Here is an 18,340-nt window from a genome sequence, read left to right on the forward strand (position 1 = left end):
AAGTAATTAATGACAGAATTTTCATTTTTGGGTGAACTAACCCTTTAAGTATTCGGTTTCGGCAGAATCTTAACCAGTGGATTTGGTATTCGGCCGAACCCCAAAAATCTGAATTCGGTGCATCCCTAATATATATATATATATATATATATATATATATATATATATATATATATATATATATATATATATATATATATATAAAAAAAAAAACAAAAAAAAAAATTATATTGTATTGCATGTTTATTTTTATATATTTATTTATTACATGTTTAACTTTTTATTTCAATTTTACTTGAATTTATATTTAATTTTTCTTAAATTATAAACTAATTTAAATGTATTTAAATATATATATTTGCTACAGCTGCACAGATAAACTTGAATGTGTTGTATTGCATGTTGTAGTTCACATCTTAAAGCAGATTAACATTTTTTCCTTGACTTATGTGCAGTATTGCCACATTCAAATCAGTCCCACAGCGAATAATTATTACAAATGATACACAAATCTGACTAACAAGCTGTAATTTCACTTATTCAAACAGTTCGGTCAGTAATCACAGTCCGTTTAGTATGTGTAATTTAAAGGTCCCCTAGTGAATGAAATGAGTAAATTCATTTACTTTGCTCTTGACAGTGATGAACATTGATTGTTAAAGCAAAAAAAATTTAAAAATAAATGACCTTACATTTCCCTAAACCCTAAATTTCAACCTAAATGAAAAATATCAGATGCTTCCATCATGTGCAGTGCATATATTTATTTATGAACCCTTAAAACCTTCGCCTGGAATAGAAACAGATGGAAGACAATGTTCATCACTGTCAAGAGCAAAGTAAATGAATGCACCTTTGGGCATATTTTACATTATTCTGGGAAAAAGCATTTGATGAAGCGGTTTCCCTTTAACACCTTCCTCACTGAGCTGTAAATGAATGTGCACAGAACAAAGTTTTTGTTGAGGTACAAAAAAAAGCGTGAAAAACACACATGTGAAATGTTTTTTCACAAAGTGAAATGCCAAAGTAGAAAGACGAGTGGAAGACTGAGGATGAGGAGTGAAGCTGCAGAAGAGGATACAGAGGAGGAAAAAGCCTTAAAGGGTTAGTTCACCCAAAAATGAAAAATTCTGTCATTAATTACTTACCCTCATGTCGTTCGACACCCGTCAGACCCGTCAGACTTACTGATTCATAACGCTTCGAAGCTTCATGAGGCCGTGCTTCGAAATCGTCATCACTATATAAGTCGTTATTTAGGGTTTTTTTGCGCACAAAAACTATTCTCGTCACTCCATAAAGTTATTGTAGAACCACTGTAGTGAGATGGACTTTGTAACGACGTCTTTAGTACCTTTTAAGGGTCTTGAGAGTGAACCGTGCCATTGAGCCAATGGAGGCCTTTCAGAGCCATCAGATTTCAACTAAAATATCTTAATTTGTGTTCCGAAGATGAACGGAGGTCTGACGGGTGTCGAATGACATGAGGGTAAGTAATTAATGACAGAATTTTCATTTTTGGGTGAACTAACCCTTTAAGAGATTAATCCTTACTGTCTTACAGTACTGGTCAAAACTTTGGAATAATTTAAGGTCCCATGACATGAAAATTTCACTGTATAAGGTTTTTTAACATTAATATGAGTTCCCCTAGCCTGTATATGGTCCCCCTGTGGCTAGAAATTTTGATACGTGTAAACTGAGTTCTGGCTGTCTTTCTCTGCCTTCGAGAAAATGACAGCTCAGACGAGCCGATCTGGAATCTTCCCTGTATGTCGTCATAAGGGGAGGGAATGGTTAAGGGGAGGGAATGGTTACCTCCCCTTCCTCTGCTTTACCCTCCCAGAGAATTAGGAGAAAATAGATTGAGGTTATTTTTGTCGCAATGTCAGCATAGACTTTACAAACAGACTTTACGATATGGATTCGACAGCACCGCGACAGTGAGTAACAGTGTTCACTAATGCCTGATCTGTGATCAGTGATTTCTGATGTGTGCCTAATCATTCAAGTCTTCACACAGACTTTCTTTCGAAATCTTTTAATACTGTTGTTTCTGCATCATTGAATCAATGCAGTGACTAAACGATCAACTTCACATGGTTTTTTAAATGATTAAACTAGAGAGCGATCAGAGAACACTCTCTTTATAATATTCGGATCTGTCAATCACACATCTCGAGTGTATCTGCACACTTGCCCAAACTGCCGTTTTAATGAATGACGCTGTTATGCTGCACAAAGCTCTCACTGTATTCATGTCGATGTCGTGTTTGCTGTTAGTTGTGGTGAAAGCATTTTGTGAGAGAAAACGCTCTGCAATGACAAGATCACTGCATTCACGCGATCAACAGACCGTCTGTGTACTCAATGCTCATCACTGCAGCTTTTCATGTGATGGGAAAAGAGCTAAAAATAATGCTATAATCAACAGTTTCACGATTCGTTCATCTCGACGGCTGTGAACGTAATAAAAACGTAATAAAAGTATTCGAGAGGGGTTCCACATGTAATACGTATTTCAAATGCAAAGATATAAGCCAATCACAACAGTGGGGGTTTACACTGAAGTTCACACCAGACGCTACTTGCGCAAATAAATCGTGCTATTAGCGCGTAGTTGGACGCTTGAACATTTTGAGTTTACTTGCTTTATTCGCGCGCGACATTCACTAGACAACAGACGCAAATTCACGTCATGGGAGGGGCTTCGGCCAGCCGGCTCATCTCGTTGCGAAATGGCTGACATGGATTGTTTTAAAATACGGCGAATAAGCTCAACTTGCCGGCTTTAACTAACTTGTAGTCTCAATCGGGTAGTGTCCCAATCACCCTGAAATCACCCCTATGTATAGCTCAAATTGAGTAAAGAGCGTTTTTTACAACTTACCAGACTGTCCAACCTCCTCACTCACTTTCTTCCAAGCAAGATCCTTTTTATTCCTGTTTCTATAAAGTACGTACAGCTTCGTGTATCCACATATGATTTTGTCCTCATAGTTGTCACTACTGATTGGTTAACGTGGCGGCAAAGTTCCGATTTTTCAACTTGCGTGAATCACGCGTCAAATGCTCAATTTGCGCCATGTCATTCGCGCGAATCACGCCACAGAATGTCTATTCGCGTCTTTGCATTGACTTAACATGTAAATCACTCGCGCAAAACGCTTCATTCGCGTCCGGTGTGAACGCACCATTACAGCAGCCAATCACAGCAGCCAATCACAGCAGTGGGCGTTTACACTGAAGTCTCACAGCAGCCAATCACAGCAGTGGGCGTTTACACTGAAGTCTCACGGCAGCCAATCACAGCAGTGGGCGTTTACAGTGAAATCTCACAGCAGCCAATCACAGCAGTGGGCGTTTACACTGAAGTCTCACGGCAGCCAATCACAGCAGTGGGCGTTTACACTGAAGTCTCACAGTAGACACGCCCCTTCAAACAGAGCATTCAAGCCAGAGGGCTAAAATCAGGATAGAAAAATGCCTTTTATTTCTAAATTATGACATTTTATGATGTAAAAATCATACTAACAATATAACACCTCAGGAAACATTTTAAAATAAAAATCCACATCATGGACCCTTTAAGATTTTTGAATGTTTTTGAAAATATAAGTTTGTTGTAGTCCTAAAAAAGCGATTTCCTATCTCTCTTTGCTTTGAACGTTGAGTGTCATAACTTTGCAGATGTTGTTTATGCTCAAACAGCAACATTACACACTAACAAAAGTTAAAACAGTCAAATCATAATCAACCACCCTTTAAAATACAAATCCTTTGTAACATCATAAATGTCTTAACTGTCACTTTTGATCAATTTCAGGCATCCTTGCTCAATAAAAGTATAAATTTCTTTCAAATATGGTAAAGATGTATGATAGTACTATAGTACCACCACAGAATTTTTTATAAGGGGAAACAAAATATATTTTAGTCTTTTAAACTTTCTAACAGAGCAACTTTAATAACTTAGAATAACTTCCCCTCCCTCTTGCCGCTCATCTCTTCTCTTCTCTGATGATGAGGGTGGGGCAACCTGTCACTCACATGAGATCCACCAATAGCAAACCACAATCATCCCATCAATTCCCCACATACATAATCAAGCCCCGCCCTACATTTGTTCTTGTTCCAGAAGCCGTTTGACTCATAAATACGGCACAATAGGGAAGAAAAGACGAGTGCAACTTCCGTTTCATGCCGACTTTAAACTCTCAGGCAGTTGAAAAGAGATCTAAAAGCTAAATAATGTATTTGACTGATAGGATGTTCTGGGTCAGTGCAAAAGACAGCCTCCCATTAGCAGTTTCTTTAGCCCATTTGCCATCGCAAGCTTAATTTACATAGTCAAAGGGAATCGTGCACACAGCCGCTCTCAGATGTTGTTAACAAAAACACATTATTATTCAGTCTGCTACAATAGTTTGTGCGGTTGGAACATTTGGTCTGGCGATTGGGACCCAAGCCCAAGTTTGTACAGTAAAACTTTGAAATATTTAAAGCATCCATGCACAGTTTGTCTTACCTCATGCTCCGCAGATCCCAGCCTCTGATGGCAGTGTCATTGGCTGTGGCCAGCTGGGTGCTGTTGTGATGTGGGCTCCACTTGCCTGCGGTGAACTTCAGCTGCCCTTTGCCCTCCAGGGTGGCACTGCTCGAGATCTGTGGGAGGAGAATCGATCCACATACATCTCAATCAATGGCTGCATATTCACCAGAAATCTAGTGCACCGTTTATACTGAGAGTTCAATGCAAAAGGCCAGGAAAGACCTTGTTGGCTTTCTGGATCGTCCAGAATGTAGGCAGTCTCCATAATGAAGAACCTTCAGAGAAAATTAAAACATCTGCGACTACGATTGGTGTTTGGGATGGAGGGCTTTGACTATATCAAAGAATGCAAACTCGAGGTAGTGCTCACACTAGAATTAATACAGGTTTGCAAAGCCCCACAAAATGATGCTGTGGGGAGACAACTACCATTAAAACACACTCATTACAGACACGTGAATATTAAAATATGAGTTGAGGGCACCTTAAAGGGTTAGTTCACCCAAAAATGAAAATCCTGTCATTAATTACTTACCCTCAAGTCGTTCGACGCCCGTAAGACCTTTATTCATCTTTGGAACACAAAGTAAGATATTTTTGTTAAAATCCGATGGCTCAGAAAGGCCTCCATTGGCACAATGCACGGTTCACTCTCAAGACCCATAAACGCTACTAAAGACGTCGTTACAGAGTCCATCTCACTACAGTGGTTCTACAATAACTTTATGAAGCGACGAGAACAGTTTTTGTGCGGGAAAAGAAATCAAAATAACGACTTTATTCAATAAGTTACTGTCTTCCGCCTGGGCCTTTGACGCAAACTCACGAAGCACCACAACGCATGTGTGAGAATATGACTTTCATTTCGCGGCTTTGACAAGGCACTTTTACGTGCACTTGTTCGTTTTTCAGCTCATTGTGCAGGTCATTATGCAGGCTATTGTGTTCTTTTGTCCTCTCAGGTGATCTCCATCATTATTCATTAGATATCACGCCTCCTCGCATACAGGCTTTGTGAAGAAAAACTGTCTTACAAATTTTAAATGTGTATTGTTTTATGTGAATGAGTAGGCTCAATGATTCTCACATCAGTTTAAAGCAAAAAACTCTAAGCAAATACACCCTGTGGCGAGGGGGGCGTGGTTTAGCAAAGTCTGTGACGGGAGAGAGAGTCAGAGGACGAGCGGCACGTAAGTGGATCAAGCACAAATGATGAACACCTGTCTCTTGTTGCAGTAATTGGCGTGGAGAGAGTACATAGAGCAGGAGGAAACAAGAGAGAAGGAGAGAGAGCTGGAGACGGAGAGACAGACTGGAACTCGGCTGGGGGAGGAAGCAGAGAGGAACTGCTGGAGAGAAACCGACGATTGAGAATTTATGATACTATATGAGGAACTTTTTATGTTTGTGCGAAGTGCACGCTATTGTAACCTGAGTAAAACCTGAGTTAATAAAACCCCCACGAGTTCCAGTAAGCCGACCCCTTTGTCTTTGTCCCACGAACATCACAACACACCCATTAGTCAAAAGTCTTGTGGACACATATCTATTGAGGCCTTAATTTTAAAACCTTTTTTTTTTTTTTTTTTTTAAACCATGCATAAACATTTTTCTCTCAAAAATACAAGCATGTACATACATGTTGCTCACATATTATGGTAGCCCAGTTTGTGCTGAATACAGTGCAATTACACTTTTGCCATTAATTTTTATAAGCAACTGAAAAAACCACAAATGTCAGAGCATGTCAAAACTTCTAAAGGGCCCCAAAAACAGATCCGACTCCTAGGGGTTAATAATGTTTTTACTGCCTTTCTGGAACATGAAAGTTGGATTTCATCAGAAATATCTTCATTTGTGTTCTGAAGATGAACGAAGGTCTTACGGGTTTGAAAGGACATGAGGGTGAGGAATCAATGACAAAAGTTTCATTTTTGGGTGAACTAACCCTTTTGAGGTGTTTTGAGGTCATAACATAGTACCGCACACATAGTACAATCATACATTTCAGCTGGAAACTCCAGTGAAGTGCATGTATAATACATTTGTATTTTGGAGTTTTTTAACAATAAAGGTAGAGGCACATTCAAAGACGAGAGTTGAGATAAAGCCAGAATATACTCTGCGCAAGTATCTGAAATTTCAATGGAAACTACTGACAAACCTCACACATACTGTTAAATTAATCAAAACTGGTCCTTTATCTGATAAATAATCACAGAGCACTGAGTGATTGCTTTGTTATCTGTGCTCAGTTGTGAATGCTGTAAGAGAAGCAGATTTTCCCGCTCTCTGAATCTCTCCCGCTCATTTTGTTCAGGGTGTCGCTCATTGACCACAGGGAAACAGACTCAATATTCCAGCACAAGCAGACGCCTGAGCTACTGAACAATAACACAACAACAACTGAACAATTGATCCATTTTTTGGTCGCCTGGCTACCTTGACAGCATTTTAAACACACTCAATGTGGAAGCCAAACGTTAGGGAGCTTCATTATTTGTATTATAATTATGCTACTTTCTAAAATTATCTATTCTGGTTAAATTGTAAGGCGGCATTACAGGTGTCCTTTGCTAAGAAGAAACCCTGAATGCATTTCAACAAGCCATTCAATTCAATTCAGAGTGAAATCCTAAATATAAATATATTAGCTTTTTTTTTTATTCAATGCCAAATTAAATGTGAATATTTTATCAAATATACAGTGAGGAAAATAAGTATTTGAACACCCTGCTATTTTGCAAGTTCTCCCACTTAGAAATCATGGAGTGGTCTGAAATTGTCATCATAGGTGCATGTCCACTGTGAGAGACATAATCTAAAAAAAAAATCCAGAAATCACAATGTATGATTTTTTTACTATTTATTTGTATGATACAGCTGCAAATAAGTATTTGAACACCTGTCTATCAGCTAGAATTCTGACCCTCAAAGACCTGTTAGTCTGCCTTTAAAATGTCCACCTCCACTCCATTTATTATCCTAAATTAGATGCACCTGTTTGAGGTCGTTAGCTGCATAAAGACACCTGTCCACCCCATACAATCAGTAATAATCCATCTACTAACATGGCCAAGACCAAAGAGCTGTCAAAAGACACTAGAGACAAAATTGTACACCTCCACAAGGCTGGAAAAGGCTACGGGGAAATTGCCAAGCAGCTTGGTGAAAAAAGGTCCACTGTTGGAGCAATCATTAGAAAATGGAAGAAGCTAAACATGACTGTCAATCTCCCTCGGACTGGGGCTCCATGCAAGTTCTCACCTCGTGGGGTCTCAATGATCCTAAGAAAGGTGAGAAATCAGCCCAGAACTACACGGGAGGAGCTGGTCAATGACCTGAAAAGAGCTGGGACCACCGTTTCCAAGGTTACTGTTGGTAATACACTAAGACGTCATGGTTTGAAATCATACATGGCACGGAAGGTTCCCCTGCTTAAACCAGCACATGTCCAGGCCCGTCTTAAGTTTGCCAATGACCATTTGGATGATCCAGAGGAGTCATGGGAGAAAGTCATGTGGTCAGATGAGACCAAAATATAACTTTTTGGTCATAATTCCACTAAACGTGTTTGGAGGAAGAAGAATGACGAGTACCATCCCAAGAACACCATCCCTACTGTGAAGCATGGGGGTGGTAGCATCATGCTTTGGGGGTGTTTTTCTGCACATGGGACAGGGCGACTGCACTGTATTAAGGAGAGGATGACCGGGGCCATGTATTGCGAGATTTTGGGGAACAACCTCCTTCCCTCAGTTAGAGCATTGAAGATGGGTTCTTCCGCTCATGTGTGTGTGGGGTAACGCAGCGCTGTTTATCATATTACACACATTTGAGTGTGTTAAAGTGATGTTATAATGCTACTCTGTGCGTTCGCTCGCCTGCTATGAGACACTTGTTCACACTGCAGTGAGAGAGATCATATTAGGCGGTAAAACATGGTACTCGCAGTAAATCAACAACACCAGATTTAAACAATAAGACTAACTGTGTTGAGCTGGAGAACAATCATTAGTTTCTGTCCATGAATGATCCAAACAGTTTCTTAGCTGTCTAATAAAACACATTATTTATTAAAGAGTCTTTGGTGTTTCCATGGTTTCTACAAAATAAAATTGAGGGTAACGCGGGTATGATGTCATTATAGGCGACGCACGGACACGGTCGTATCCCGGTTAAATTTTAATTTAATTTTAATTAGTTTAATTAGTTTAATTTTATTTAAACATTCTTGGAAACATTTGGGTTAATAAGTACACAAGTCAACAAAATATATAACACTGTTCTAGTTTTTGGATATTTGAATCCAAAAATCTTGCAATATATTGTGCCATTAAGTAAGTTTACACTTACACACCAATAGGGGAAAGAAAACATCTTCAGTAAAAGGGAAAATATGATAATTTTTTTCTGCCTTGTTTGCAGATATTTTTTCTTGTTTTAAGCAAACAAGAGCAAACAGTTTAAGAAAACAAGACTTGGGGCCAGATTTACAAAACAGGGCAAATTAGCGTGAGAGCGCAATCCCATAAAAACGCAGATGGGAGTGTAAAGTTCAGAGCGCGATCTACTGACGACACACACATTAAAGAACACAGACACAGCCGGACCAACACAATCTACCAAGAGTAGTGCAAATTAGCATCTGGTTTAAGACGTGCTTTATTTGGGCGGTAAATAATGTCTCAAACACCAGTAAACTGAGCCGCAAAAATAACCCTGTCCACGATTTATCAGTGCTAATTTATCACTGCGTTTCTTCTTGAGTGTAGTTTACAGCAAAGATGGCACAAGCTGCTAGTAAATCTGACCCTTAATACCTTTTGTAATTTTGCTTCTCAAGTAAATGTATCTTGATTTAAGAATGATTAGAAATTTGTACTGGAAAACAAGACAAAAATACTGAGTAAAGATCTGTTCACACCAAGGACGATAACTATAACGATAAAAATCATTATAAATATTAAAGAATAGCAGAGTTCACATCACAGCTATAACATAATCGCACTGAGGAAAGATATCAATGGAATTATTTTCATAATCGATTTTTACCATATATATTAATTGTCATGACGAGTGACCTCTGACCCGACGCATGACATTTTGACCAACGTGGAAGCACAGAGGATAGAGAAAAACAAAACCCCACTCACAAATTAGAAGTCTAAAAGGAGAATGTTTAAAGAGAAATGTGGGAGGAGCTTGAGTTTGTTGTTTGAACCATGAGAGGCGTCGACGCTTCTCCTACATCCTCTGTCATGTGTCAGGTCAGAGGTCACTCTTCCGCCGGTATGCTAACAGCCGTTAAAGGAAGCCAGTGATTATAGTTTACAAAGTTATAAATATGGATATTTTTCTTACACAAACCCATCGCTTCGCTTCTGAAGGCCTTTATTAACCTACTGGAGCCTTGTGGATTACTTTTATGATGGATGGATGCCCTTTTTTGGGCTTCAAAATCTCAGTTACTATTCACTCCCATTATAAATCTCGGAAGAGCAAGGATATTTTTAATATAAATCTGATTGTGTTGAAAGAAGAAAGTCATATACACCTAGGATGGCTTGAGGGTGAGTAAATTATGGGCTAATATTTTGAGTGAACTAACCCTTTTGTTTGCAGTGTAGAAGAAAATAGACACACTATTTGATCTCACATTTTGTAATATTTCTTCTATTTTATTTTATACTGCTGATTATTTTCTCAGCCAGTTTGTTTGAGAACACTTCTTCCTTTGGAGAAAACGCCCCAGATACACGTAGACGTGAGCCTGGTGGCCGCTTCTCGCTTTGTGGGATTCAGCGATATCCGAATAAAAACACTGGCAGACGCAGTGTGGTGATAAACACATCAACCTGAGCTGTTCTGAAGAACAGAGGGATGAGCGGATGGGGGATGTTGACGAGTGTGTGTGTGTGTGTGTGTTGTGAGGATGGGGGCGGCATGAGGAAGGATTTGCATGAGGCAGATTAGCATTCTCCACGACACCGCTGGAATCTAGCTGTGCCGAGAGCTTTCCGAACATCCCCGCTCTCTCTTTCTCTGTCTGCCTCCCCCTCGTTTCCCTCTCTCTCGCCTTTAATGGGCGCGCTGCACTCAGCAGGCCTTGCCACTCGATAACCTCCCCTCGCTTTGCATGCAAAGCTGACATTAGTGGGACCTCATGGAGCGGCTCAGTGTGATTTCAACGACGGGCCTTTCTCCAGCCTCCGTTGGGAGCGAGAGTGTTTTTCCGCACGTGACGGCTCATCAGATGTCGAGTCAAGGTCATGTTCGCCAAGGCCTGTGACACCGCAGTCTGTGAGTGCATTAATTAGTAACGACTGCAGCTGATTATTAATGAACATCCGTTTCTTACTCAGCCACCCTCCTAGACTATCAGGCTTTTACGGCCTATGATTTGCAATCAGATGCGAAAACACGGACGGAATTGTGGAATCCGGTCATAAAAATGGATCAAAAGCAGGGCTGTACACTTAATCAAATCACAATATGGACAAGTGTCTGTGAATATTAAACTGCATAAAGACTATTGCTATTGAAATATGAAAGTTCAGTTTAACTTGGTGACAGAAAAAATATTACTGTACAGTAGAATGCACTTCTTAAAGCAATAACAATAACACTGTTTATTAAAACAATAAAGAACATCACACAATTTTCCCTCCATGTTTTAATTAAAAGACTAAACCTCTGTTGTGCAGCACGTTGTTTTCCCAAAAACATTAATTTATTAAAAAAATGTTATACTTTATTAATTGGGTTTTCGTTAGACACCTCAAAACCACACAACACACATAAATCAACCCTAATCATTCACACATATAACCCATAAGATAATTTCAACACCTCTAACAATAACACGTACACACATACATAGTTAAAGATGACTTGAGAAATAAACTTTCCCTTGAGCCTTTGATATATAAAATTAATTGTGATATAAGAATATCCTGTAAGTTTCGGAGCTGAAAACGTCCTTGTTAGTCAAAGAAAAGCTTTTATAGACACCAGACCCAGAAAACGAGAGATCTCAGAATATGTCGACCACTGACGTCCTAGGATGCAGAAGCGCCGCCTCAAGTCCGTCCACCGACTTGTGGAGCTAAACGGGTCGCGCTATCGAGCAATAAACATGCTGGTTCCAGCTCACGTGCGTAAGACATTGCGCGTTTGTTCGCTTCATTTCACTGCAGAATCGATTGTAAACAAGACACAGGTCGAGACTGGATTGGCAGACATATTGAGATTAAAACACAATGCTGTGCTTCTATATTGGATCCGACAGGAATGGTGCAACACACTTATGTGAGTAAAACATGTTTTTATATGTGTTAGTGTTGCATTGTTACAGATGGTTTGATATCTATTGATTACATACCTTAGCACACGGTCACAGGCTGGAGAAGCTGTTATTGGTTCATTCGTGATCAGACTCGGACTTGACTTTTTTAAAAGCCCAACGTCCCCGGGGCTATGTGTTTTTCAGCCTGCCGACAGGCTATCTTAAATAGTGAAGTAACATTCCTTACTTGCGCGTGCACGCGTGTGTGTTTGTGTGTGTACTGTTCGCGGTTATATCCACTGATCAGGCAGGCCAAGTAATACAGAAATAACATTCCAATCAATCACGGCTGGATGAGAGATGAATCGTGTTTGTTTGATAAAGATATTTTGCGAGTCCTGTGAGCGTTTCTCCAGACACTTTCAAAACAATTCCCACATGTACTGAGGGGAGCTGAAGCTCATTTAATATGCAAATCTTATCCAATCCTAGCCGTGGCCCGTGGGCGTTTGCTTCCAAGTCTTCAGTGCGGCACGCTCATCGTTTTTCAGAGAGCCTCAAAACCATGGCAGAAAATAGCCTATTACTTATTCATTATGATGTTTCTGAATGTAAAAACCACGCAAACAGAAAAAAGTTGACCTCAGACAACAGTATAAAAAAATTAAAAAGCCAGTTCATGACACCAGAAACTGTTCCACAGAAACTGTTGATATTTCTCCTTTCAGTGTGGTTTGCATATTCCGAAATTTAACAGAAAGCATTTAACATTGCAGATTCAATAATTTTGAACATTCACCATCACTTTAATATTGGAGACCAAACACTACCGTACACGCAATATACAATATATGCTGTGTATCTGAAGGGGAGAAAAAAAAAATTATATTTATATATATTATATATATATATATATATATATATATATATATATATATATATATATATATATATATATATATATAAAATAAAATTATAATAAATAAATAAATAAAATAATATAAATACATTTGGGGACACATTGGACTAAAAGATGCCTCCAGCAATAATGTATGCCTCTTTTTCGAGTAATTGATTATTTGCATTAAGGGATCAGATTTAACTATCACCAGGGGAGTTAATGTCATTAAAGTAATCTATGAAAGGTTGCCAGACTTTATACAATTTTTCTTCTTTCTTTTTCAGTGAGAATCTGATTTGATTCGCATGAAGGGTCTGTATCTAGAAATATCTTACTGAGTTTTTGCTTAGACCAGTGTAAACGATGTATTACTTTGAATTGTATGAGGCCATGTCTTGCACATACAGATGAGCTATGAATCTGTTTAAGGGCTGCCTCCCGTTGCTCCTCTGAAATTTCAGTAACCAAATCTTCCTCCCAGGAAAATTTGAAGTGCTCCAAGGTTGATGTACTTGTCAATTGGAATAGTGTTTCATGTATACAGTATATGAAATGTTTCCTTTCTTGTGGGGGTCACGTATAAGTATCGATTCCATTACGGATTGATTTGGAGAGTTGGGATACAATGGATTATTTTGTTTTATAAAGTTTCGCACCTGCAAATATTTAAAAAAATGTGACCGAGGTATGTTGTATTTATTTAGTAACTGTTCAAATGATGAAAATAATTATTTTTTTTTAATTTAAAACGTTTTATGCATTCATTTGATAACCACTGGTGTTGGTATTAAATCATAAAACACAGAATTTCGGAAAAAATAAAACATTTCATAATATTTTAACTATTATTGTAAAAATGTTAATTATTGAATGGTTAAAAATGTATCAATTGATTTGATTAGACATCCATTTGAATTATTGCCATTTAATTTAACCATTAAAATGTAATCCAGAAAAATTTATTTTAAAATGAAAATCATAAAAAAGTATGTTACTTGAAATAAAATAAAAATTCTCTAAAATTTAACATTTTCATGTTTAAATTGATGTACTAAAACAACTAAAACTAAAATTAATTAAAAAAAAATAGACCAATCTAAGTAAAATGACAAAAACGTGCAACAAAATGACTAAAAATTGGAAAAATGGAAAATATGAAAAAAACTTAATTCATAATATTAATAAAAATGATAATAGTATCTCAATGACGCTAAAATAACACTGGTCCATGGCTGGTCTGTGCTCATAATTTAAATTCATATTTTATTAATTAAAATTCTGTTATCATTTACCTACTCAAAATGTGTCATTCCAAACCCAAGTGACCCAAATTTTCATGGCCATGCGTTTAATTTTTTCACTGACACAGACAAAAATGATAAAGATTGGCATGGTTTTATTTTTGCCCTCCAGACGTCTTACAGTGTGTATTTTGCTTCTTCTTTTTTTTCAGAGTTTGACAGCCCCTGTTCATATGCTTTCATTTTAGGAAAAAAATCAAACATTAATATTCTTCGAAATATCTTTGTGTGTGTGTTCCACAGAAGAAAGAAAGTCTTAAAGTATGTGCAAACTATAAAACAATTCCCCAGTTAGGGAACTGAACACGATGGCCTGTATTGATATGCAGTGCCAGTGTCACAGCTGCAGTACTGAGAGCAGGGCTGTGAAACTCGGCAATTATGAGAATAACGAATCTCACCGTGGCCTTGCTGGAGCTCTCCTGAAGGTCCCAGAGCAGCACGTGGTTTTCCGCCAGAGATATCACACGCTTCCCGTCACCCATGGGCTCCCATAATACACTGCAGGAGACATGAGAGAGGACATTGACAATGGCTGATCACAAATACAAAACCATTTGATGAAAGTTAGTGTTGAATAATGTTTGAAGGCTGCTCTATGCGTGTGTGTGTGTGTGTGTGTGTGTGTGTGTGTGTGTGTGTGTGTGTATGAAGAATGATCTGATGATGAGCAATTAACCAAACTACACAGTCTACATATCTATTATCATTAGCTATCCAGACATCAGATGCAGGAGATCCACACGGCAGAAAACATCTGTGTGAGAGAAAACAATTGGCAAAGACATGTTCAAATGCCAGTATTTAATATGGATATAAATCACTAAGATTGGATTTTATGGATTATAGATATGGACTATAATATGGATAATAGATATGGACTATAGCCTTTCTGATGGACGAGTCAGTGGCCTGTAGCACTATTTTTACATGCTTAACTTTAATGTCATACACCAAAACAGATCCAGCAGGTACTGTCTGAGAGAGATTCACTAGATGACAATTTAGCAAATTACATATATATATACCGATCAGGCATAACATTATGATTGTGTTGGTCTCCCTATGCTGCCAAAACAGCCCTGACCCGTCGAGGCATGGACTCCACTAGACCCCTGAAGGTGTGCTGTGGTATCTGGCACCAAGATGTTAGCAGCAGATCCTTTAAGTCCTGTAAGTTGCAAGGTGGATCGGACTTGTTTGTTCAGCACATCCCACAGATGCTCGATTGGATTGAGATCTGGGGAATTTGGAGGCCAAGTCAACGCCTCAAACTTGTTGTGCTCCTCAAACCATTCCTGAAGCATTTGTGCTTTGTGGCGGCGCATTATCTGCTGAAAGAGCCACAGCCACAGGGAATACCGTTTCCATGAAAGGCTGGACATGGTCTCAACAATGCTTAGGTAGGTGGGACGTGTCAAAGTAACATCCACAAGGATGGAGGACCCAAGGTTTCCCAGCAGAACATTGCCCAGAGCATCACTGCCTCCGCCGCCACGCCTTCTTCCCATAGTGCACCTGGTGCCACGTGTTCCCCAGGTAAGCCACGCACAAACTACACAAACACGTGATCATCAGACCAGGCCGCCTTCTTCCATTGCTCCGTGGTCCAGTTCTGATGCTCTCGTGCCACTGTTGGTGCTTTGGGCGGGGGTCAGGGGTCAGCATGGGCACTGGTCTGCGGCTGTGCCGCCCCATACACAACAAACTGAGATGCTCTGTGTATTCTGACACCTTTCTATCAGAACCAGCATTAACTTCTTGAGCAATTTGAGCTCCGAGCTTCTGTTTGATCGGACCACACGGGCCAGGCTTCGCTCCCCACGTGCATCAATGAGCCTCGGCCGCCCATGACCCTGTGGCCGGTTCAACACTGGTCCTTCTTTGGAGCACTTTTGATAGAGACTGACCACTGCAGACCGGGAACACCCCACAAGAGCTGCAGTTTTGGAGATGCTCTGACCCAGTCGTCTAGCCATCACAATTTGGCCCTTGTCAAACTCACTCAAATCCTTACGCTTGCCCATTTTACCAACGTTAAAATGAGTATAACCTTAACATTTTACCTAGTATGTCTACAACTCTACAAGTAAACTAGGGCTGCACTAACAGTTATTTTGATAATCGATTCGTTTGTCGATTATTTTTTCGATTAATCGAATAAAAAGCCAATTTTTCATTGACAAAACACACTATTCCACATCCTGCCCGATGCTGTCCTTCAAACAAACATGTCAGTTGAGTGCTATGAAAACATGCATAGTGAATATATCATACAAATGACAAAATATACAAAAATGAACCATGGTTTTATAACAAATCCATAGTTTAACTGTAACTGTTACTGTCATTTCTTTATCCTAAATAGGCTATAGGAAACATCTTACATTTATATTTAAATTGCACGCCGTTATCCCTTTACAGTTACTACTCTCAGAAAATATGTTAATTACATGTTGACTTTTAAACCTAAATTTAGCGTTCAACAGCAGATATGTCAGCTAAATGAATGTTTTTGTGCTGAATATTAACTGTCTCCCTCTCTACTGGGTTCTGTCTGTTTGAAGCCGGCGCTCGTTCAGTGAAGTTTGAAGCTGTCGTGTCAGGACGCGCTTTCATGCAAAATGGAAATAGTAACATTTACATACAAGGATATAACCTGTAAAATGAACGTTTTGCGCTGAGGACGCAGACGCACACACATCTGTCAAAGCGCATGACAGGCTATTTTAGCCGCTAATGCATTAGCTTGAAGCTTAAAATACAGAATATATTTATACAGAAAGTTTCCACTCCACTATTTTTATTGCATTTATTGCGCATTTTGCCCATCGAAATGTGTTATTCAGTTCAGTAATTTGACGAGACTGGTGGAAGTTTTCTTTGCGTTCACAGAGGGCAGACCCGACTAATCGATAATGAGAATCGCTGTCGATGGTTTTCATTATCGATTATTATCGATTTGTTGTTGCAGCCCCAAAATATTCAATAATGAAACAACAAAAAAAGACTTAAAAACAATAAACAACACCTTTTAACTAAATATTTAGTTCATAACTGGACAAGGAACACGATGCTACTGAAAAAATAGTTAGTAGCCCCACTATTTTTAGTTACCACTGCACTACATTGAATATATATATATATATAAAACTAACCAGAAAGAAGTGTAGATAAGATGTTTGGGTAAATGGTTTGGGGGAAGAAGGCAAAGTAGGAGGAGAGGTGTTGCGAGGGAGCCCATGTGTAGCAAATGCCCACAGTATAAAGGTGTGTGAGCATGGACTGGCCTCCGAACATCGCAGAGATTACTCCATCATTACTGAAAGTATTGACTGACCTATATAACACAGTTTGCTTTCGTTTCTTCTCAGGCTCCAATTGATCTAGCAGCGGTGGCTCTGATAACCCATCACACAGCCATTAGCCTGTCTCACGCTGCCATCACTGTGCGCTCAGCACGTCCTGTGCACAAATTCTCACAAATGCTCCATTGGCCACAAAGTGCTCAATGGGCATTGATTAAGAGGCGTCCACCAGCTTTCACAATGAACCAATTCTATTCTGTGAGACTTTTCTGGGGTACATTTTTTCTTCTTTTTTCTTCAGGGGAGCATAAATTGGAATGTTTTCAAAAGTCAAGTCAACTTTATTTATATAGCGCTTTTTACAATGCCAATTGTTTCAAAGCAGCTTCCCAGTGTTAAACAGGAAAATAATGCAACAGAATTTGATTCGGCTGTACAGACGCTCTGGAGAAAAACGGTGATGTCATCAGCTCATTTCAATTATCATACAGTGACAATGCGAGCGGATCAGTAATATAGTTGATGTATTTAATCTAGTTTAGTAATTAAATTTATTTGGATATTTAGTTGAAAATGTGGTGTCCCCAACTGAGCAAGCCAAGCCAAAGGCGACAGCGGCAAGGAACCAAAACCCCATCAGGTGACCTAATGGAGAAAAATAAACCTTGGGAGAAACCAGGCTCAGTCGGGGTGCCAGTTCTCCTCTGGCCAATTAACAAAAAGTGTATGATTATTATTAATTTGGCAACTTTACAGGTCATGAGGTCATATTAGATCGAAATATTCGAAAGATCGGATGCAACACGCTGGAGACGGGTTTATTGAGGATGACGTGCCGATTAAACAATTATTAAATTGCAATATGCGAAAGATCGGAGTCATCACGCCGGAGACGGGTTTATTGAGGATGCCGTGTCGATGAGGCAATTTCAGGGGGGAGTCTAATTGACACAGTCTTTGCAGACACTTCAGGGATGCGTTGCTCAT

The 18,340-nt window shown here is 39.1% G+C and overlaps 1 protein-coding gene across 1 annotated transcript in view; it reads right to left on the reverse strand.

Annotated features, from left to right (window-relative positions):
• Window positions 1-18,340, reverse strand: part of eipr1 (EARP complex and GARP complex interacting protein 1) — a 100,218-nt gene that overhangs the window by 27,057 nt on the left and 54,821 nt on the right. Inside the window, exons 5-6 of the mRNA XM_079833226.1 lie at window positions 14,447-14,546; window positions 4,532-4,668 (exon numbers count right to left, since the gene is read on the reverse strand). Of these exons, the coding sequence (XP_079689352.1) occupies window positions 4,532-4,668; window positions 14,447-14,546 (237 nt within the window). The remainder of the gene's footprint in view (window positions 1-4,531; window positions 4,669-14,446; window positions 14,547-18,340) is intronic.

Source organism: Gobio gobio, assembly GCF_949357685.1.
Source record: "Gobio gobio genome assembly, chromosome: 13".
In the NCBI taxonomy this organism is placed as follows: domain Eukaryota; kingdom Metazoa; phylum Chordata; class Actinopteri; order Cypriniformes; family Gobionidae; genus Gobio; species Gobio gobio.